At 38.5% G+C, this 24467-nt stretch overlaps 1 protein-coding gene across 6 annotated transcripts in view; it reads right to left on the bottom strand.

The window, feature by feature from the left end:
* Window positions 1-1404: 1404 nt before the first annotated feature.
* ZDHHC20 (zinc finger DHHC-type containing 20) overlaps window positions 1405-24467 on the bottom strand; it is a 47470-nt gene continuing 24407 nt past the window's right edge. For 3 of the 6 annotated variants that reach the window (XM_017730787.1, XM_017730784.1, XM_017730786.1), the window contains exons 4-14: window positions 21770-21890; window positions 20343-20412; window positions 19145-19177; window positions 18224-18344; window positions 12958-12993; window positions 11757-11889; window positions 10047-10173; window positions 8716-8805; window positions 7478-7593; window positions 6992-7069; window positions 1405-4849 (exon numbers count right to left, since the gene is read on the bottom strand). In XM_017730787.1, coding sequence (XP_017586276.1) covers window positions 7032-7069; window positions 7478-7593; window positions 8716-8805; window positions 10047-10173; window positions 11757-11889; window positions 12958-12993; window positions 18224-18344; window positions 19145-19177; window positions 20343-20412; window positions 21770-21890 — 885 coding nt within the window. In that variant the 3' untranslated portion in view covers window positions 1405-4849; window positions 6992-7031. The remainder of the gene's footprint in view (window positions 4850-6991; window positions 7070-7477; window positions 7594-8715; window positions 8806-10046; window positions 10174-11756; window positions 11890-12957; window positions 12994-18223; window positions 18345-19144; window positions 19178-20342; window positions 20413-21769; window positions 21891-24467) is intronic. The other 3 variants (XM_017730785.1, XM_008630984.2, XM_008630982.2) reach the window with 3 other exon arrangements.

The raw sequence follows: 24467 nt of genomic DNA, 5'->3' as shown, positions 1-24467 counted from the left end.
TGAATCGTCCTTCAGGAAGATTTAAGTTTCCCACAATAAAGCTGGTAACAGGATAAGGGACAGGAAAAATCAGAGAGGACCACGCTAAGTCCTTAAGTTGTCAGTAAGCAGTGTAAATGGAAGGGAATCAGCATGTCACCACCAATGCTTTGGTGACAATAAAAGTAACCCAAATACTTCATGTCTGACATGTCTGCTTGACTGCTGAGCATGAGCTCTCTGTTTCTTGGGACAGGGGGTGGGAAGAAAGATGGGGAAACCTCCCCAAACCAAAGAAAGACATCCTGTAAACATTATCAGACTTCACTACCTAATGGAAACAAATTCAAGTAATTGCTTCAGAAAACAAATGGCCAAACCCCAGTTTTAACCTGCATTAAAACAAACTACGACTTGTAACTTCATGTTGTTTCATGACAGTTACATAATTAAGAAAAATGTGTATAAAGCTCTATATACAAAATAAATTGATACAAGTAACAAATGTGTTCAGTACTAAATCACTTCATGTGCAGCTGCTCGCTTTGGTGCCACTTAGGGATAGAAGAGCCTCTGACATTGCACACCTTGCTGTTTTTTAGGTACTGTGAAAAGACGTGTTCTTGAGCTAAAAGTAGCTGCTGTTTGGAGCCTCTCCAAATGGACACCCAAATCCCCCAGTTAGACACAATTTTAGAGGGTGTCTTTGGAGAACATACACTATGAAGCTCAAAGCTGTTGTGGTTTTGTTGTTATTTAACTTCCAATAAAAATCTGGTCAGTCTGCTCCAGATCCAGGCAGATTTGGTCAATCTGTGTCAGAATCAGCACATCTTGGTAAATCTGCCAGACATAAATGCTGCTGCAAACACTGCTGCAGTTTCCCTCCTCTTGGGGCTCTGCTTAGCTACAACTGGACCATATTTGAGTTAGATCATGAAGTCTTTGTGTGCATACCCAGTGGGACTGAAATTCATTCCAACCCAAAAGATGATTTATAATAAAGAACCACATAAGATCAAAGGAAAAACACAGTACCTGAAAACTGTAGGTATTCAGCACTCTGGAGAACAGGACCAATTTGTAAGAATAGCATACCAAAAGTAGCTTGGTACTTGCAAATTCCACACTCAAGAGGCAGCTTTAACAAAAATGTTACCATAATTTCTACTCAAATCACTAAAAATAGAAGTGCCCAGACTTCCTCTAAAGTAACCCTCTGAATATTTAAAATGGAGGTTTTTAATCACATCTGACTTGTATCACGACAGTCTCAAAATAATACTGTAGGAAGTCAATTAATTAGTGACAGAAACCTACTCCTCTTCCTGCCCTCCTCCCATAATACGCCTTCACTAGGCACAGCAATGATGCGTGTGTTGTACACTCTGTGAGTAAATAACACTAAGAAAAACACCACTATTGTGCAGTTTTAAGTAATTTCTATTTATGGATTTCCCTGCCTCATATTCACAGGGACAGGTTTATTTCAAGACATTTCAGAAATATGGAGGATAAATCACACTGAAATCTTGCCCTTCATCAGGTTTCTGTCCTCACATTGGGAATTTAAAGCCATTTTTTTGATTTTTTTGAGTGTATGTAGATTTTTTTAAAAGAGAAAATCAGTAAGAAACACGAAAGCAGTTTCTAATTGCAGTCAATCTCAACTATCCTACAATAACTACTACGTATGGCTTGCAATAGTCATTACTTTGATGGATCTAAAAGCTTAAGGGCTGCTATTTTTAATGACAATCAAGACTCCCTGATACAGAGTAAGTTAAAGCACAAACCAGCATTTACAACACGGCCAAACACCCTAAACAGTTGTTTTCTCAGGATCCATCCCCCTTCTGATCTGAACATGTCCTTCTCACTGCATTCACTGGAAGGTTCCAGCTCTTCTGTGCATGGGCCAAAAGAAGCCACTTCCTGCAGCCCCTGCCTCTGCTCGCCGGGACACGTACAGCTCCCTGCAGCCCAACAGCCAGCCAGCCATCCTGCTGCCTCACAGACTGCCTGGCACAGCACAGGGAGCACTCAGGACAGAACCCAAAGGCACAGGATGTCATCCTGCTGCCTTAAGACATGCCCTGACCCCTCCATCCCACTCACTGGCATGCCCTTAGAGTTCAGCAGTGCAATTCCCTTAGAGAACTTAATTCCTTTATATCAGCCTGGGGTTTCCCTTAGTCCCCCAGTTCCCCAGATGAAAAAAAAATAAAAGGGGTTGGGGGTGGTGAATGTGGAAGAATCATCTGTGACTGATTTTACTGTGTTTCATATTTGTCAAAGAGACTTTCAGTAATGCCTGCTTTTACACCAACAGTAACTCTGGCTTTAGGATTATCCTAAAACCACTGCTACCCCTGGCCTCAGGATTATCTAAAACCACTGCTCTCCTTTCCTCACTTCAAATATGAGGAAAAATCTAGGACAAAATACTCCTGTGATCTGCCTAAACATGTCAAAAATGTCAGTTCTTCATGAAAAGCCACAAAAATGTCCATCAGATACACAGAGAGGTGGTTTCAGAAGAGCAGCACTCGCTAGAGAATGCACATGGAGTTAGCCTAGTCTGTTTACTTTCAGTTTTTCCTGTAGATTTACTATCCTGACTTAAGAAATCAAACAAGTTCTACTGATGTTGGCCTACAGGATACATACATTCATGGGGGGTTATATGAAGCACTTTGGGGAGCAGGTGGGGGGAGCAGAGACCATACTGCTGAATCAGTGATACTTAGGATTCTGACATGTACTTTGCTTATAGTTCTGCTAGATGATGTCTGTGCATGGACATGTTATTTCAGCTATAATACACTGATGCAGTAAAAGCCGGATGATATCCCAGGCCCTCCATGACAGTTCCACCAGTGTTTGGGGCTGCAAATTTTGGTATTCAGAACAAGCCATTTGAATGTGCAGTCTTCCTTCTCTCTTATCTTCCCCAAGAAATTTTGCTGGTGCAATACTGCTGAGAGCTTATATTCAGATGGGCACTTCTCACTTGACATTTGAGAAGAAAAAGCTAAACCTTTCAGACTAATGTGTAGCAAACGTTTTTGTAAGTTTTGGAATTAGCAATTGCAAAATTTCTTATACAAAGTTTGAAGAAACATTTTGCAACTTCTATAAAACATGCAAGTTTGGACCATTACGTCTGTCTCAAGAATATCCAACAGTGAAATCATGTTCATAGGTTCTCAAAGAGTTCTTTTTCCAGAAGATTAATATTTAAGAAAAATTTATTATATCCAAAGACAAAAAAATACTTATTTTAAACCTTGAAGTATACTTGATACCTTAGTATTTCCATCCTAAACATATTTAACTCAAGTAGCAATCAGTCTGGGAGACAAACCAAACAGGTTCTTTTGGACTAGAGCATCAATTTGACTACTACCTTTAGTCTGTATCAAAAGGGCTCATGTTTGTTTGTAATCAGCATCAGCTGAGTATCAGAAAAGTTACAGACAGAAAAATCGTATTTGTCACTTTTTCCACGTGCAAAATTCCAATACCACCCAAAGATGAGTTAGCAGTCTTCTCTATAGAGGGGTGAGGAGAAAAAAACCCCATGTTGTTTGCTGTAGGTCTTGAGCTAAGGATGGGATGGACTTGATTCCTCACACAGGAAACACATTTTGCCTTTTGTGAACTGGTACATTGCTGCACAAAGCCATCAAGTCTTTAGCAATTTCAGCATCACTTAAACTGGACTTGAAAGTGGGAGACTAAAGGATGCAATTTTTCAGTGTGCTAACACAGATCTATGATCCAACACTAATCTTCTTGTAAGTACTTGATATTTGTATTTTAGAACCAATAAAACCTCGTGCCTTTATTAAAAAGATAAAACAAAAGTATAAAACAGTATTTATAAACCATGAATAGTCCCATGGAAAAAGCAGTAGTCTGCTGGTTCCATTTTCTAGCAACACACAACTGCAATATGGTTTTTCTCAGGGGTACTTTACATTTTACTGCTGCCTTACACAGAACACAGCGAAGAGTAACAGAAAATATAAGAACTTTTAATTCCTTTTTGGACTGTGGCCTTTCCTTGTAGGCTGACCAACAATTGTTGGAAAGTAATAATCCATGTTTTTTTCAACTAAAACCCAAGTTTTCTTCTTTGAGCTCTGTCCTTGATATGGTTAAATAAATCAAGTTAAAATGATGAGGAAGCTCAATCTTATAGCAAAAAAGCAACACCCAAGTTAAAGGCTTTTATGTTGTTGGCATTGCCTTGCTCCAAAGCACAGCTAGTAGAAGGAACCCTCAGTCCCAAAAGACTTGGAGAGCTGTGATCATAGGGTAGACTGGTTAATAGGAAAAGAGAAGACATCATCCAGTCCCTTCCCCATCACCTGCAATCTGAACTATGTATACTCCCACTTCAGACTTGCTGACCATGCTCTATGCTGATTTTTTTTTTCCTTCCTTTTCCTTTTTTTCCCCTTCTGTACTCTGGAGACCTTCTATGGAAGTGACTTCTGCAGTGCCTAAGGTATGAAGTTTGCCCATGAGGAGGTAGGAGTCTCTGCAATCTACCCCCACCACTGCAGCATAACAGAAATGCATAGTTCCCACTCTGGACCTTGTGCATCCAAGCAGGGCACTTCTGGATCTGGCCCTTTGGTAGCAGTATATAATTCAGTGTTGCATAAATGCACATTAAGAATCTTAAGGCATCTGTCTTAACTTCCCTGCTCTGCAATAGTGCTTACAAGAATCCATTGTACTGTGCAGAAACTTGAATTTCTTTTGTCTCTTCCTAGAATGTTCATGTTCCATTTTTTCCTGCTCAACTTCTTCCAAATTAAATTAAGTAATATTCAAGCTCAAAATGTGTTGCAGAAACCTAGTGAAACAAAAAAAGTTATTAATGGAATTATCCAATTAACTTTGAAAAAACACATCATAGTGCATTACACAAATGCACCTGGGTAAAGTAATTTACAGACTTCTGGTTAAGGAAAGTAGTTAAGGCAACTTTGACTCAGAAATAGCCTTCTGGGAGGTGTGGGTTTTTGTTTCACACCACTTATGTTTTAGAAGATTATCTGTGCTAGGAACATCAGTCCATCACCACTGATCTGTCTAAAGTATCCTGGATCCCTGACTGGCAATTTGATTTTTGAATTAAATGGATAGATTTGAGGACACAAATGGTATTTGCCTAGATGAGGCTGGGGGACTGGCCTTCTTTTGCAAATCAAGCTCTGTACACTAGAATAAGCCATGACTTTGCTTCTGCTGCATGTTAACAGGCCCAAAATTTAAAAATACAACTATTGGCTTGTTACAGGGTATTATGGAAGTGCATTGGACAGATGCTGGATCTCACAGGTACTGCACAGTTGCTTACAAATGTAGGACTGGAACTAACTATCTTGGCCTACAGAAACTGTGATCAAATCCAACTTAAATCAGAATGGTTCAAACATTGTGTTACTGAGTTAATTTAAGGTAACACATACCCAAATGCTTTTGCATTGGGTGCAATTATGCACTTTTATTTATACAACTTTTAAAACTAGTGTAGTTTGGGCAAGTGTGACACAAAGTACAGATTCTTCCTTTATCAAATCTGGCCTCACTTTAGGAAGATAGAAACGAAATTAATCTCACACTACTACCAATTAACTGTCCAACTTAAGACAGTCATTTATGCTCCCTCTCTAGGTCAGTGGAAAGAAAGATTAAGACATTTCTATAATACCCTATCAAAGGCTGCTGGGATGAGCTGCTCTCAGGGACTTCTATTCCATTCTATGAAGAACAGAAAAGCCTCTGTAACCTACTTAGATCTGATTAGGTTTTATATAGCTAGAGGCTGAAAGGAACCCCTTCCTTTGGACATTCTTCTGCACATATATATAGAATTAAGAAAAGTTGGAAAGGGGAAATGTACCATTGGTGAGTTCTCACGATTGAGTAGGTTTTTCAGAAGTCCCACTAACTAGTCTAATTTTGGTTTTGTATGAGTTTGCACTGAGCAGTCTGACCAACATCAGCCCAAGCATCACACCATCACCTGCAAAGACCTTTTAGAAAGATTTTTTTTCCTTGAAACAAGCCAAACCCCTTCCAAAACTATAATTTTAGGTCAGAAGCCTCCTTAAAAAAAAGGAAAGGAAAAAGAAAAGTGATCCTAAAATTACTGAGCGTACCAAATTCAAATGTAGTGTTTTGTTTCTGATAAAAATGGGAATTACTTGCAAAATCATCCCCCACCAAAAAACCCAGAACAACCAAAAAAAAAAGAGGCAGTGTGTAATGACTCAGCTCTAGCTTCTACAGCTATTAGTTGACCAAATAATATTTGTTTCTCTTCCAGAGCAAAAAAATTAACGGGAGCTTATAAGCTCACCACAGTAGAAAGTCAACATAAAAGAAGTCTAATTTAGTCACTGAAAATATACCAAGAGAAGTTTCATATATGCACCAACACTCACTGTATTTCCTAAATGCAAAGTGCATGCAGAGCACTTTAATGCAAAAACATTCCAGAAGATCACTGTCAATTCCAAATGTGACAGAGCTGCCTATATGCAGACACCTGTATTTACTTACCTTCCTTCCTTGTGCACATGCAGCTTCCTAAAGAGCAGAACATGGCCCACCAATGTATGACCAAGACATTTAAGGAGCTCTTCCTTAAGAACAGCTCTTCCTCAAGACAGCGTTTCATCTTGGAATTGCATTTAGCATCAGATTCTTTTCCCTAGTCAGGTAACAAATCCAGCACTACCCACTTCAACCTGAATTACAGGATTAATCTGACCCATCCCAGACCTAGCCAGCCCATGTTTCCTGCACTACAGCATTACTCCCATTCTTGTCTTCTCAACAGTCATTCTGAATTTTGTTTAGACTTTTCTATTACTCATCCAACATCAGAGGACTCCTCCGCATTCCATGACTAGTTGATTTTTGACTTTGAGATGTCTATTTTTATTCATACATGTACAGAAATAGCAATCAATTATGTTAGTCTTACCTGTTTCTCACTGAGATGGTTGGTTAGTAATTAGCTGAGATCAGCTTTCCAATGAAACTATAATATGCTTTTTTGCACCTAGAACGTGAGAGAATCTCAATTATGTGTTTTTGCAGATTTGCATAACAAATAGCAAAGACTTCAAACCAGAAAGCACATTTACTGTGTTGTGCCTCTATTTTACAAAAATATTTTCTTCCCCCTAATCAAGCATAAAAGATCCCAAATCTCAGAACTGAAGTGCAAAAGTGACAGTTATCTATCCATCTACCACCCACTACCTTAACATAGTAACTAATTTTGGAGCAGAGCACGGGATGCAAGTTAGCCTTAAGTTTTAAACACGCAGACTTGATTCCATGGAACACATTTTCTTCTACATTACTCCAGCCAATTCTGAAGGACTTTCTAGGCCTCAAAAAAAAAAAAAAAAAAAACCCAAAAAAAAAGGAAAAAGGAAAACCCCACTATAAACAAAACCATTACCTGATTTCACATTTTCCTCTTCAGGGCCAGTTTCCACCCACTGACAATCACCAGCTAGCAACCGATTTTGTGATTCACTGAGTGGTCGAGTAGGAAAGGACTGATTGGCTACAGAGCTGAAAAGTAAGCAATTTAAAGTCACCAGGAATTCTGTAATACCGGTAGCTGCTTCAGACAATTCTAGAATAGTGAAATTACTTAAAAGCAAAACTAACAACAAAAAACCCTACAGTGCCAACTGGAAATGGCCGCCTGCCCCCAACCCTAATTCCTCTATAAGCTTGTTCCAGTCCTCAGTCTAAAATAAGCCCTTACCTGACACAGGGCACTCAGTTCTAATGGTAAAAACCCACAGACTGATACACGAGAAATGGCACCCTGACAATAACACTGCCACACAGCTAGAAAGAAAACCTACGCAGCACCATCTGGAAGAGCAACCAAATGCCATCTTATCCCATGCAAATGCCAGGGCCTTCTTCTGAACAATCTTCTGAACATAAAAGGATACTTTGCTGTTTGCATAAGGGTCCTGCTCTTGTGTAAATTCCACAGGTTTTGTTGTACTGGAAGCAACTTCTTCTCTGTATTGCCTTTGAACCCTCTAATGTCTGGTAACTCAGGTGACTGCTGTTGGCAACAACCTTCAGCTACAAATTCACCAAACTATGCAGAAGACTTCTAAAGTGGCAAATGTAAACACCCCCAGAAACTGCACACAGAGACTCTTGTCTCTTTGAAAATACACGGAAGATACAAAACATGCAAATTTGGGAGTGATAAAAAGTAATGAGCTAAAAACCCCAGCATCAGAGATCTATTTCTCTTGCAAACTGTCTCAGCATTACCTGTTTAAGCAAGCTCAAGGAGATGAAATACAAATAATACCTTGCCTTACACAAAAAAACCCCAAACAAACAGACAAACCACTTCATTTTTTTTTCTATGGATGATTATTCAGTTTTTCCTAGGACTTTTTTGATTGCTGTTAAGAGCCAGTAAACTCTCTTACTTTCTATATTACTGTTTCCTTAGAGCCATATCCTCTGTTACCACAAAACCACGACACAGTCCTAAGTTTTTAATGTTAATCCATTCTGTCCTTCACTGAAGACTTACAAACTTACTTTGAAGATCATAAGAAGCATAAAGAATTCAAAAACTAACTCTGAAACAATTTTTTTCTCTAGATGAAGTACTAAACAGTACAAAATCAGTATCTTAAGTGCTGTAGTTACCTTTTGGCAGGTTCATTTTGGCTTGAGACTGCAAGTTGCTCTGGATCCATAATCACCAAACGAGTTGGGAAAGTACATCCATCACCCAAACTAAATGAGAAACAAAGACTCAAGTCACTGTTGGTAGTTGACTTAAATGAACTGAACAAGGACCCATGCAAAAGGCAAAGGCTACAGGCTTGAATCAATTACCTGAGTACAGTGTTGAACTCCAGACTTTAGCAAGGCAGTTCTACCACTAAATCAGATCATCAGTTAATTAAATCTTGGAGCTCAATTAATTCCCACCCTATCACTCAGTATGGATTGCTGTGCACAGCACAAGTCTGTGTATTTCAGAAACACAGACATATTTCTGTAGACTGTAGCCCTAATCTTCCCCCAAATCAGCGTGCACACATAGTGAAGACTCTCTGGTGTTTACGACCCCAGAAGTTGTATCATAAATAACATTCTGGTTGCCATGCTTTCCCCTTCACTCATAATTCTGAAGTTAGCTAAGCCTTCTCTTAAAGTTTATCAGGATGAAATGTGGTAGCAAAACAGATTGATCCATCTACAGTGGGGCTTCTGTCTTTAATCACATGGTAGTTGAGCAAACAGCTGAGTCACCTTAAGCTTTTGGTATTACCTCTGCTGTTTGATACCAGACCTCAGCTTCACAAACAGGTTCAGCAACAGTTTTTACCTGATACACAGCACCTCAAAAGCAGTGTTGAAACAGAGTTCCTACTTTGTTCTGCTGAATTCTGGTAGTGGTGGGAGAGGGCAGCATGTCAGTCTTGCTTCATCAAGCTTGTCTGCAACTCCTTAATGCTATCTCAGCTGACATTTTAAATCCAGCATTTTTCATATCAGATTTTTTCCCCTCTGTTGCTTATTTACATGCACATTCTTAGATGGCTTTCAATTCCTAAAGCGTCATCTACAGCAAAAGAAAGCTGTCAAGTTTTTTCAGGGGCAAGAGGGGGTGCTTTTAAACTGAGGTTGTTTTGATGCAGCTGTTTGATCTCCTCTGAGTTGCTGATTTGAGCTCTATCATCAAACACTAAGACTATCACCAAAAGGTGTACAATTTTTGCAATACGCTTCTCAAAGCTTTCCAAACTTCTGCATTTAAAAGATTCTTGTTAACAAGCTCCCTGTCTTTGAATGAAAACCCTGTGCAGTTTGATAGCTTTCTCTTGCACATTTTCCCTGCACCAGTATTTATTGTACCAGATATACAAGTTGGCTTTTCAGCTGTGCTTTATTTTTTAGTAGAAAGGGAAGCAAGGCAGAAGTCATGGAATCAATTTATTCCCTAATTCATTACTGTTCAGACTAAATACCTGGTAAAGATAGGGAGTAGCCAATACTTCTTTTCATCTCCAAAAACTTCCCTTAGATTTTTGCTACATCCAAGAGAAAAACCGTTTTTATCAGGACCATTTCGAAATGTGGGTGCACGAAATGTTTCTGTAAAACAAAAATATGCAATTCCTTAAACCAGTAAAGAGTTGGGGAACATGAAGAAACAAACTCAAACTTCTCTGCTGTGGAACCAGTGATGGGCAAGGTGAGGCGATCTTGATGTATATTGGGGGAGGGGGGGGAAGAAAAAATAATCTCAAGTAATCAGAGAGAAAAAAAATCACAGGGTTAGTGAAAAATAAGAAAATCAGGTAGGCAGAACAGTCACCTTGTCAACCTTCCCTCTTTACTTTTAACAGAGTCTGAGACAAAGCTAAGTACCATCAGCATGCCAAAGATAACCACATACATCCCTTATTCCTTGGTGACTTGCTCTCTCTTCAGCCTTCTTTGTGCAGAAGACTTTCCCTTTTAGAGGTAATTTACTATAAGCACTGCTGGACCTAAGCCCATACAGAAGAGGTTTTTCCACATCTGCCAAGTTAGGAAGCTGAATTAAGAGCATCCCGTGCTATCAGAGGAAGATGAAATCTATTACATTAGAAACAGACACAACATGAACTATAGCAAACCACTACCATTTTTCTACTCAGTCCATTTACACCCTTGGCCAAGAACTGAGAAGAGTCATTCCTCTCCCTCCACACCAGTAGCTTGTCTTTTTACATCATGATCCAGAAAGCAGATAAAGTACCATGTTGCCAATTATGACCACTGATTTTTGGGTAAGGAATATGTTAAAGTTTTCTTCAAAGCTAAAAAGAAACTGTGAATATTCCTTATTGTAGATATGTCAAAAGAAAAAGAATTCAAACAACTCTCCTGTCAACCAATCAAAAAAATTCTAGCAAAAAATTTCTACCTGAAAATTATTTTACTTTTAAGCAACCCACTTATTTTTGAGGTTAGAAATTTAAATTCCATTGAAAGATATAAGATTTTGACTTACTCAGTTGTGGAAATACTCATCAGTCCCTGTCCCCCCGCACATCACAAAAAACACCCTGAAGTGGTTCCTAGCAAGAACTTCAAATATTTTAATTAACGCTTGGTTATGCTGATCAATGCCATTTAAGACATCTAGACATAAAAATTACGGGAATCTCTTATTATGTAGGAAATGTGCATCAGTGTTTTCATTTTTATTGCACTTTTACAAGCCACTTCCTAATAATAAGGTCCGTTTTCTTTCACAGGATTTAGGAATACTGTTTTGTATGTAGTTCAAAATGTAGTGCATGTTCATATACAGTAGAGCCTCTGACTTGGTAGGGGCTACCCAGCTACTCAAAGTATTAGAACAACAGATTGGCAAGTAGCAATTGGGTTACATACTTCACACTATATAAGAACCCAACAAACATGCATGGTGCCTCAGAGGTCTCAAAAATACAAACAAAAGAAATGAACAGTCATCATGAATCTGAATGCTTGGCTCTAGCAGAGGATCCCCCACAGGCTTCATTTTCCCATATGTTTCACCTTTAATTATTTACACCAAATATGCTTTTTATTGCACAGTATTTAAAATTCAATTTATATGTGATGGCATACCATGTAGGCCTCACATTCTCACTGAATTGTCATTTTTCTGGACAAGGAAAAGTTCCATAATCCAATTAACTGACCTATAGTTGATCTGTTTTTGCCAACTAGCCAGCAGTGGTAGCTGAAGAGTGACAGTATGCTGATGAAGAACATGGCTGCCACAAAGAAAAGGAATAGTACGTGGAACTTTGCATGGGTATCTGGCAATTCATTCTGGGGAGAAAGAGAGAAAGAGATTAATATGTTAACACTTCCTAGCAACTAAGGCAGTATTGTTGCTGAACATTTCCTGCCACACCCAGTCTGCTATAGGTCTTTCACCTCAGTTTTCATGAAAGAAGAAAAGCACCAGCCCAGCTTTCCTTTCATGTAATGTTAAACTGGTATACAACAGCATTTAAATCTCATGGGTACCCCTTCCCCCAGGTTTAGTATTGTGAGTGCATGCGTTCATCTGTGGTTTTCAAATGCACTGTAGGAGGCAAGGCAAAACATCTTCTATACCAGAAAATGTTAACTGCGCAGCCACAGCCAAAGAGACACGGGGAAAATATGTCCAAAGTCACTTCCTCGGAAAGGGAAAAAAGTGCAATTCCTGGCACACGGAGTAATACTGAACCTAATTCTGAACCGGTATAATGAACGTAAAAGGGAAATGGTTGTCATGAACAAGTCCTAAACAGGACATCTTCGATTTTTGATGACCTCAAATGTTTAAGCAACCACAAGCATGTACCTAGCAAACCACATTTGCCACGTCTGACCAGGCAGAAGTGATTCACCAGAAATCTATGTGAGAAACAATTTCAGTATAACCACCATAAAGACACCAACTCCCACCCATATCAGATTGTCCATTCCACCCCGGACTATTTTCAGACTTCCACTTCCAAAAGGCCAATGGGATTTGTAAGAATACTATTCCAGTCTAATATCCTCAAAATCACAGCACTTTTAAGCGGCTGACCTTTAACAACATTATGAAAGCAGAGAGGCTATTTTTACTCAGCTATTTACTTAGCATTACTGCCATTGCTTTTTCCATTAGTGCATTCAGTACACCCATTTATCTACAGCTGACTTTCTTTTTTAAGCTAAAACACATTTCAATTAAGATCAAGTGCACATAGGTATATCCATTTCCCTGTACATGGCCTGTATTCACAGGAAACAGATTACAAGTCTCCTTCCTTCTGTGATGATGTAAATACCTGCCATGAATGCCTGGACTAGAAAAATTGTAGTAGGAACAATATTTAAATAATGACAGCAATATTTTACCTTTGGACAATTCTCTGCAGCTTTCCTGTGGCAAAGCTTCGCGCAAAGAAAGACAATTTATTAAACACTAGTATTATGTTAACACAAAGTGTTTGAAAACAGCACAGGCTTTGTTAAGAACAAAATGGTTGGTGTGCAAATGTGCTCTTGGATGTGCTGATTTCCAAAGCACATCAGCAGCTTTAGCCCCTGTTCTCCAAGAAAATGGAGAAGTATGCAAGAGCCCACTACTAACTTCCAAGGCATGAAATTTTCTACTGAAGCATAGAAGTATTGGAATTCAGATTGTGACTGGATCACTTTCAAGTGGTGGCTCAGCTTGGACAGCATGACTATACCAATTTCCTTCTTTGCTAGTTGTTTCCATCACAGGTAAGGTTTATGTGAATATTCTGTATGATGAAACCGTTCACAAAGGTCTGAAAGAGCTCAGAATACTCCTAAGGTATAAAGTAATGGTTTATTAATTAAAAAATCTTTCTGACTTCAGAACATATCCATTACCATTAGATGTAGTTTTAGCCAAAGTCATAAAAAATAAATTGCCATTCTTTGCACAATTTTCTTCGTTTAAAAAAGACCAGATAACACATCAGTACAGTTTTTCTTCTTCCTAATTTCCTTCAATACAGAGCAGTTTGTAGGACGTATCTTTAGTACAACTCCTGAAATTGAACCAGTGCTTGAGAAAACAAAGGAAGAAACAAGAAAGCTGTGTTCAGATTAGCTTTTAAATTCCAAACTTTATACCTAAAGAGTGGTAATTAATCTTGGCTAAGAGGTTAGCACTTAACTAATCCATTGTAGGCAAGATGTATGGCTTTTAAATTACATTAATCTGTGCAGAAAGCTTAGGGAGAGCCCAAGCATCTACATTAGTCAGGCAGATACACACAGCATTTTGAAAATGGTGCTGGCTACCATAACATAATTCTACAATAAGCAAATGACAAGCAGAGTCCAGCTCTCTAAACTGCCATTTAAGTTCAGTTTCCTTTTTACTGCCCATCTTATTACTTATTTACTGACAATTTATGCAACAGTCCCTATTCCACCTGCAGTAGTGCTATGTTGTGTTTTACGATCCCCTGAAATCCGGCCTAGCAAAATACTCCACTTGCTGCTTATTCCTAAGCTTCATGTTGAAGCCATAAGTCTTTCTACCTCAGAGCACATTGCAGTGTTCCCCAGTTGCCCAAGTGATTTTTGTAACTTGAATTCCTATGACTCTTTTGAAATTACATATTTAAACAAAATAATTCTCTACAAGGAATTCTCAGGACAGTTTATTTTGATACTGAGAAAGCAGCAGCAGCTTAGTCTTTGTGTTTTCTGTGGTTCAGAAAATCTAAGTTTATTTCACTTGCATCTTCCCATACCAGCAGCTCTATAACCTGGAGGATTTTTTGAATTATGCATGATTAATCTGCATGATCCCCAGGGTGCATTTACCTCTTCTGACTACCCAGTTTCAGCCACTGGTTGTAACTTCTTGAATGACAGTTGCGGAACTGAAGCATCTTTCAAAAAAGGCCAGTTCTTTACTGGAGAGAAGCATGCAGTCTTTGAGTGTGTATAACAGGCTTATTCACAGTGGTCTAGCAGCAGTCCACATGCCCCCCGCATGTGAAAAGAGAATGAAACTTCACACATTGGTTATTTAAGATCATTATGCTTAGCAGCAGCACAGAAGCAGAGATCTGCAGCTGAGAGAGCTGTAGAGTTTACAAAAGGAAGCAATTTGCACAACACAATCTGAACTACTTAGCACACAATAGGCTGAAGCCAGTCACTATTCAAGAGTCCCCAACAAACTCCTTCACATTCATTTGACTGTGTATCAGGTCATAAAACCCCTCAAACAAAAAAGTGCTGTCTGAGCTTGATTTGTTCCTCATTTTTTAGTAGATAGGTCTAGCCTAATCTTGGAAAAAACCTCAGATCTGGTCTATGTCCTTAGTGTATAGGCAAGAGGAATGAGTTCTAACTAATGATGTGGAATCACTCCGTTTTTTTACTCCCACTTTTGTTAATACAACCAAAGTTTTGCAGAAGCACATGCCATCCACCCAGGGCATGTATCACATCCTTTATTTAGCTATACTCAGGACAGAAAATTAATTTGGAGGACAGTGAAAGACACCAAAAATGACTGGAAAACATAACGGTTTCAAGAAAGAGGCAGTGCAGCAAGAGTAAGAGTAGACACAAATATAAGCTGGGAAGCACCACCGTGCACTGTGTAAACAAGGCACCAAGCACTGGGTGTCCAGCCAGTGAGGTGTTTGTGTCAAATACATTTGGTAAAACTGACATTTTATCTGCTCATCTTTAACAACCTCTGAGGTAGAAATAAAAATGTCATGAGTATAGAAAAAGCAGTTATGAGTATAAATAAAGCAGTCACGTTCCCTTGATCTACAGAACAGATTTTAGCATCAGGGTGCAAGCCTGTGGTAAACATTTCCAGCGAGTGCACCTGTTCCACTATGGTATGCACAGAATCAAGACCTTTCTTCAGCACTTCTGCATAGAGCATGAAAGGTGCTGTGTGAAAGTCTTGCACATGTAAGTGAGAAACACAAAGGCTTTCTTCAACAGAAGGATTCGGTAGGTGTGCGTGTCTGACAATGTTTCCAAGTATCTGCGTAGGAGCATCACATCTCTATGCAAGTATTATCAACAGTGCAAAACAATGGATTGCTACATTTGTGTAGTTAGCATATACACCTCCACAACCTCATTACAAGTTCTTCCCCCAAGCTACATTCCCCAAGAAGCAGTTCACACTTCTGTTCAACACTGGATATATCCAGCAGTTTGTTGCACAGTCTCTGAAAAACATCTGTGAGGAAGCAAAAAAACCGCACTACCTTCTGAAAGTATACTGTAACATTTCCTACAGTCAAACTTTGAGGGGAAAAAACAACATTGATTTGCTCAGTTTGTTAGAGCATGGTGCTAATAACATCAAGCTTGTGGGTTTTTAATCTCCATATGGGACGGTTACTGAAGAGTTGAACTCGATGTTCCTTGTGGGTCCCTTCCAACTCAAAATATTCTGTGGTTCCGTGCATCCAGAGAGCCTCCAACAGATAATGTCCGAACAGCAATCTGTCTGATACTGCAGCAGACAAAGCTGAGCACTAGAAATATACTGAAGCAGTGTACAGACAGCACATGTCAGCAGCATTCTGCTTTGGTTTGCATACAGATGTAGAGAGAACCTTCCAGTCAACACCACTTGCCTAAAAGCTTACATACAAGTGATATACAAAATTTTGCAAGCCTACATGATTATGGAGCTGCCACCTCCTTCTGGAAATGTACTTTAATAAATCGGTTATAAGATCAGAGGAGTCTTAGCTTTGTGGAGTGGGTGACTTAATGAGTAAAGTGAGTCAGAGACCTGCTCTACTGATAAGATCAGGGCATCGCCAGATTCTGTCTTGGCAGCATCTGGAACTGAAAGCAAGAAGTGCAAGTACACAACTACATTGTCTATTGTTACATTTCAGAAGTAGCCCATTCTTGCAGGAAGCATTTTTAAAAACTAAATTAAAAAAAAAAAAAAAAAAGAAATCCCTCTTAAGTTAACTTCCTCTGCTCAAGAGTCCACTTCATTATTGTGTCCGGTGAGCTTTGGAAGAGTCCTGCTGCAAACGCTGGTATTAAATGTTTGTTCATTGTAGTCAGTTGTCCTGTGGCCTTTTTTGTTGCACTAGCAATTATAAAATAAGGTAACAAAGCAAAGGGGTTTTTTTTGTTTTTTTTTTTTTTTTTTTTTTCTCGAGCACTGACTAGTAAATGTGCAAGAGCACATCTACAGTTTCCTTAGAAATTGTGTACAAAGCACTGGAAAGCAGCCAGGCAGATGTTTGGAAATGGCACATTCACGGACTGAAAATTTAACTATTTATAGCCAAGCAAGACTGAACAGCAGAATCAGACCATTTAATTTGAAATATCTTTTAAGACCCAGCTATGACTGATAAACACATTTATGGCTTTCATCTCACAGTACTGACAGCTCAATTCCCACATAGTTCCTTGCTCTCCAGTGACAGGCTGCTATACAAAACTGACAAATTAAGAGAAACAGTACTTTGGCAGATCAGACCCACAGGTTTAGATGAGCATAAACAAATTTTTTTGCACCATTTGCAACTACCATTTGCAACTTACCTAATGCCAATTGTCTCAAAGTACAGCTACTTTGAATACATGAGGAGCAAGCTTCTCTTACCCTGACATGGCAGCAACCTTTTGCTCCAATAAAGATTATTTTTACTGCTGCAGATAATGACTGCTTTTCCCAGTTAATCTGACAGCAGCCAGCATCTAAGAAACACATGGTGTTATTTACTCAAGGATGTGCTTGAGACCCTTCCACTTGCGGTAATTTTTCGCATGCTCGTTAATGGAAATGGATTAAGGGAATTCTGCCACTAACACTTCAGCCTAGAGACAGGAAGGCACAGTACAAGTTTTTGTAGATGAAAAGGAACAACTACAGAAGACACTCAGTTCAGCCTGGAATGTGAAAGGAACAAAACTGATAGGAGCAATATAACACTGACATACAAGGATGGTTGCCTTCACATAAATGTTATTAAACCTACTAAGTTGCATGTATGTGTATTATCCCTTTGACAACTGATAATAGTTGCAAGGAAGATGTATAACATCCACACTGTACATATCTTAGCATTCTACCCATACCAGATCAATAAAAGCCACTAATATCAAGTTCAGACATGCCTACATAGGGACTCCAAAACAGAGCTCAGTCAGGTCCCAGCAAATTAATCTGCCTTATCTGGCAGCAGATTATCCACAGACAAGTCTAGGAAGATACAAAATTGTTATTTATATTTCACATTTGTCAGTATTTTTATATATACATATATATACTCATACATACATGTAATTGTTTGATATGGCCAGTTCTTTCTTTATCTACATATCTGTACCCCATAGTCTCATAAAAATCTGAGCTGTGCCACTCAATTTTGATGGAGCAGAGAAATTGCACAGTGTCCTCATCAAAACTCCTTCCCCTAGTTACTCATCCTGGGCAGTGTAATACATTTAATTCATCAAAATTCATAAGGTTCTCCTGCTTCAGTCACTTTGATTGATGTCGTTAACGATAGTGAACCACAGAACAGAGTAAACTGTGAGTGACAACATGCTGATGCAGCCTTCAATAACACATGCAGGATTAAACAAATGAACAACAACCAAAAAAAGCCTTAGAACTTACTGTCCAAAACTTTATGAAGTACTGCAAGACTGTAGCAGCAACAAACAAACAGTACAGTAAGGAATACATTAAAAACAGGAGGAAGAATTTGTAGTTAGAAAATCCCACACAATTATTCACCCTAGAAGGAGGGGAAAGAAAAAGAGGTTACTAAGGTTTACAAAAAATAAAACAAACAAAAACCTCACAATACATTCAGCTTTTGCAGAGCAAAATGTGTATGATGTCAGTGGTATGTCCAAAATATTCTGGCACTAGTGTTTCAGAAGCATTTTAAGCCACTATTTGGAAGGAAATTTCTTCCCTCAGGCCGAATGATATGGGCCTCTCAAATGAATTTTGCCCCCCATGATTCTGTAGGACAGGACATGAGCTGGCAAAGCATTATGATACAGACAGTCTGCATAGGAAGCATCTCCCACTACAAACTAACTGCAGTCACCACAGAAAGTTATATGAACCTTGCCATCAATTTCAGTGGACGCTGCTTTGGTTACAAAACCACCTCTAAGTCAACTACAGGTAGCAGTGTTTTTCACAGTGATAGCAGGTAATATTTTTACTGACTACCAGTGAATACAAAGTGCAGAAGAGTGGGTCATACATATCATCTAGAATCGAGAAATGATTCTCCCAGTGCAGTGGGTATCTCCTCTCCTGCTAACACCACCAGCGTAAACAAAAGAAAGAAATGCCTTTTCTCACAGTCTCATTAATGCCAAGATTTCTCTATACATGGAGAAACTGTACAATTTGGACTCCTGGGCTTACAACTCTATGCCACAACAAACATTAGGAACAAGATTTATTCTCACATATTAAAGGACTTCTGTGAAAATCAAGGTTTACTTCAGAAGGGCATTTTTGAAGCAGCATTTAATTCATCATTCTTATACTGATTTTATTTTAAAATAAACTTACCATGGACAGTGGTGGTCCATTTTTAATACACATCTGAAAGAGAGAATTTCCAGCAAGTTAAGACAAAAAATACATTTTCTTTCTAAGACGCAACTTTAGCTTCTACAGTTTTGGGTGTTGTATTTTATTTATTGATTTGTTGATTATATTTATTGATTTATTTTTATTTTATTGATTTATTTATTGATTCAAGTATTTTGCCCTACTGTATCTTTTTCAAGCCCTTCTCAATCATATCCACATTCTCTATATTAGAGCAGCCATTCTGTCACCCTAAAGGACCAATTGAGATTCAGAAGAGTTATGAGGAGAGTTTCTTAAATTAGCATGGGGAACATTACTGAGCAACACCGTGTACCAGTTCATTAAGCCACACTAGTTTTATGCGTGCCCAGAGAAAACAAATCCAAAGGATCTTTCAGGGTTGTGTGGATAAGGTATGTTCGCCTGGCATTCACTTCAACTAAGTCTACCTAAGGGCTATTTTTGCTACCATTTTGTTTGCTGCTTGCCTTTTTTTTTTAAAGCTAATAGAGGAAAAGAGCAGCACAAAGGGTAATTTGAATAGTCCACATGCCATTTTAATCCAGTTTTAATGTAAAGACAGATACTAGACACTTCAGACACAGAGATGTTCATTGTATTTGCTAACAAATTTGACTTTAGCCAAAAGACGTTTATTAGGTTCTTCAGTTAACGAGATTTCCTCAAGCTCAGCCTACTGAAGTCTCATGCAGAGCCTCAGCCTCCAGTGCCTGTGCAGACTTCCCTGATGATTCACAAAGAAAACAGGGAATAGCAGTGATGACTTTGAAATGTTAAAGGCATGTGATTCTCCTGTCAATTTTTGAGATAAACATTTTTGGCATTATTAGTAGAACACATCTGTTTAGTACTACAGGAACAAGATACAATGAAACAGTTCAATAATAAGCCTTTGCTGGTGCTGGTATCTCAGACCTACCTTTCTTTACTTTCAATCTATGATTTTTTACTTTGTAATTAACTTATTTTTTAATATAAGATTTGTTTTACAAAGCTACAAGCAGGTTTCCTAAAAAGTTCTACCACTTCAGACAATAGGGCTGCACCATAATATTGTACCACTGGAAGGAACTGACCCACTGAAGACATGAACACACTAAAGTGATGATTTCAGGAAAGAGAAAAATCTGTAATTCCAGATTCAGACACTTACATGTCACATGCAGAACAGTGGTGGCAGCGGTCAGGTTTGATCAGCTGGCATCGATCACAGTATCTGATTGCTGTATTCAAGTGCAAGGGTCAGGTCAGTAGAACTCATCTGATTTTATGAAAGCTTTCCCCCTTAACATGAACTGGATCTTAAAAGAGCTTCCTGCCCTCCCCTGCTACACCTGTTCTCACAGATTGTCACACACCTAATCCCATATGACATGTAGTTTTGATTTTTTAAAGAAATGTAACATACAAAAGTATTCAAAAGAATCTATTACTACTCTACTGAGTCCATTTCCATTTACTCTCTGACTCCCAGTTTTTCCCATCCTTCATCCTCTGGCACTGATCCCCCTTTCACCTCTGCAGAGGGTACTAAGGCATCCCATTGTGAAACTACATTCTTTCAGCAAGTCAACCTTCTGCACTGGCTTTCTCTATCCACTTCACCAAACAGTGATCTATCAGACTGTTCAGTATATCAGTTCTTCCTCATCTTTCCTGGATATTTTTAAACAGACTTTCAGGCTTTCCTCAATGGAAATAAGACACCAGCACAGGCAGCCTGAAAGCAGAAGGAAAGCCAACACCTACAGCTAAACAGAATTGATAAGAGCTGGCAACAGCTTCCCAGACCACTCCAGGAACTTATGACTGGGATTCTCTTAAAGGGAAGCTTGTATTCAAAAGAGCCAGGTGTCCTTAGACTTTATTTGGAAAAGTCACAGTAAACTTCAGCAATGGTTATTCTGCGTAGTTTATGTTTCTGGAAACTCTACAGGGTTGCTAGTTTCAAGAAAGAGAAAAAGATAGATACACATATAAAAGCTATGAATTTTTAAAGAATATACATATGCATAAGACAGCACTTTCACAGATCATTCATATATAAATTGGAATAAAATGGCTACATATATTAAAAGCAAATGCAGAAATAGTCCATAACTAGATTTGTACTGAATTGCAGATGGGAATGAAATAACGCTTATTTGTTTTTCAATTGCAAAAGTATGTTAAGATCTTAAGTACATTTCTCCTCATGCTGAACCAAAACAGGTCAGAAGGAAAAGTTTAAATGGGGATAAAGATGATTATAAAATTGAGCAACACGTTTGAATTTCCCTATTTCAAGCTATCTTACCTATATTTCTTTGTTGTGTTTATTTTTAATAGCCACAGCTAGAGATAGCTGCTGTCATCTCTCTGCTTTCTAGAAGATAATTTTTTCTTTTAAATTTCAAGTAGTGGCTTTATGTTGAGATCACCAGAAAAAGGACTGCTGTTTCTCTCAGGAATTAAACACCAGGCCCAACAAATAACAAAACATATGGCATTTGCAATATGTGCTTAATATACTGTTCATTCAATAGCAACAAATGAATAAACCAGCAACTTCAGGAGCATGGAATTATCTTTATATCTCACCTCTTGATGCTGTTGTTGTATAGATAGGCAAGTCTTTAGCAGCTCTTCTCAAAATCTCCTGCTGGGATTCTGGTCTCTCTTCTTTTTCATATTGTTCTTTATCAGCTTTTGACAAGCAGAACTAGGAGGGAAGGAGAAAATGGATAGAAGGGAAGAGATTAATTATTACTTTGTTTTCCAAGGAAAAGACCCTTTGGGTGCCCCCACCCAATGACCCAACAGCACCATGTAAACAAAGAAAAAGAATGCTACAAGAGATCCTTGAAACTCCATGTTTCTGGATGTATTTTCGAGAAAATAATCTTTAACTCCATTCCATTATCTATAGCATCTTCTCTTCAACACAAGGGAAGGCAGAGACTCAGGGTGAGCTTTAAGGTGCAAACCTTCCTTTAATTCTCAATAAGCATAAATTAAGTAATCTGTGAACAAGAGGAAGGTGCAACAGTCCTTCGCTGCTACAAGGCGCTGAAGTTCTCTTATCCCACTTCCTCTCTAACACAGAGAGGAATACAAACCACATCGTGGGGGAAAAAAGGCAGGTGGGGGTGTGGTGGGCTTCACAGTTCCAGCACGGAAGCTGAAAGAGTTTAACTGGAATTTTAACTTAGGAACAGTGAACACTAGTCTCAAAATTCATAAGTTGTATTGAAAGAAACTCCAGCAAAGCCTGTACAGTTTGAGAGTGCGTTACAATTCTGAGTAAAGCCTGACGAGCATTCCTGTTGAAGCCTCACTGAAATATAAGCCTTTACCAGAAAAACCTGGAGAGCTTTTACTCATTTGTGAAACACTTAGCTTGGTATCCACTGAAATAGTATTTACCAGTAAGCCCCACAAAACACAGCGTGCTGACAAGGCCCTGTGCAGCAGGGGCTGAAATTGCTATTTTCTTTGGTATTTTTCTGTTCTGAAGCACTTCTAAACTCTGAGCTTCCTGCATGGACTACAAGAGCCCTCTTTATGAGCACATACACAAAGCATTCATGGTAAAGAGTGGAAAATGCTATGTGTGCAGCTGGAACAAAAACAGGCTTAGTGTGATTTATTATGACCGTATTTTCCTACCAAAAACATGTGCATGATTAGTTCACATGGATTTTCCCCTCATCTTGTACTTTTTCCTCTTCTGGATTACAGTCAGTTGGTAAGCAACAACGAAGACTCCACTTACAGAAAGGAGGAAGCAGTAAGACATTGCTGCAATTTCCCTGTGCTATTTCCTAACCCAGAATGCAAGCAAGATGCCTCATAGCTCACAGAATCTAGTTAAGCCTCCTGTCACATACAGTATCATCCCAGTAATTGAGCCTACCCACCCTTCAAGGGTGAAACATGAAACATGTTTAAATAATACCCTTTTAAATAACCAGACACTAGAATTAATCTATGTGAAGGATGAAATTAAAGTTTAACATTTCAGCCATCACCAAGAGTTTGACCTCATTATTTACATTTAATCACTCAGATATTTATTCAAGTATGAAAACTGGAGACGCTCACATCAAAAGTTTAAGACAGATGTGAAACATCATTCCAGCAAACAGTGGTGCAAAACACCTTAATCCCTACTACCCTTGTGAGTCTGCTGGGTGACCCAGGTCTCTGTGACCTGCAATCAAGCAGCGGTTGCAAGAAACACGAGTACTCCCTCTAGATGACATTTCAAGGAAAACCAATGAGTGAATAGAAAAGGAACCAAATAACAATATTTAAAACCTTTTAAATTTGTCCACGTAACATCATAGTATTACTCCAAAAATCCTGGATAGGATTTTGGTTTTCTGAAAAACTACATTTCTGTTCTAATTTCAGAACTTAACAGGGCCATGAGACCACAGTCTCTTAGGAAAATAGCAGGATATGTTAAAAGACATCAAAAGTTGTCTGTTACCACATAGCAAACAGAATTCCCAATGAGGTTCCAGCAGTTCTTATTGAAAACAGAAAGAATCCCTTTGTTTCCTTCCTCTTTCTGGATCTTGTATAATGCTGATTGTTCTTTCTTAGGACAAATGTACAGGGATTACACTAAGACAACAGCAGCTGCAGAATCTTTTTTTTAGTTCAATAGTAAGATCACAGGATGCTATTTGTTTTGCAAGAATGGCCAATTTGAATGACTAAAAATATATACGTTTACACTCTCACACAATGGAAAGATTCTGAAGTCATGTTTGTTTTTAAGTATAACCAGCATAAATTACTCACTGGTACATGAACAGAAGGGATTTTCCCAGAAACAGAAAAAGTGCTGCAGGTTTTTAATTTGGTTGGCTTTTTGCTTTTCAAAATTTTTTGAGTGTTTTTTTGCTGTTATGGTGGAATAAGTCTTTTTTCCCTTCTTTTTTTCTGTTTAAAGCTAGCTGTAGAAGAAAATTTTATTACATCTGATCTATCTTCACAGTTAATATACAAAAAATTCATTACGTGCCATATGCCCAAGCCATCCCTTTCACTTGCTGAATACAAAAAGCCTGCTACATAATCACTCTAACTACAGGAAAACTACTGTCAGAATAAGTTTGCTATTAATGAAGAATTCAAGCAGACAGTAAAAGTTACTAGGCATTAGCATTAAGAGCAGCTCTAGTTCATACAGCTTTATAAAACTTAGAATAACACCATTTCAACCATATTTTAATTACTTAATCTGCTTAACTTTACAATTTTCCTGCAAAACCATCCCAGAGAAAGC

This window comes from Corvus brachyrhynchos, unplaced genomic scaffold (assembly GCF_000691975.1).
Source record: "Corvus brachyrhynchos isolate BGI_N302 unplaced genomic scaffold, ASM69197v1 scaffold363, whole genome shotgun sequence".
NCBI lineage: Eukaryota > Metazoa > Chordata > Aves > Passeriformes > Corvidae > Corvus > Corvus brachyrhynchos.
The sequence above is the reverse complement of the archived record's forward strand: the minus strand, read 5'-3'. Positions and strand labels throughout refer to the sequence as shown.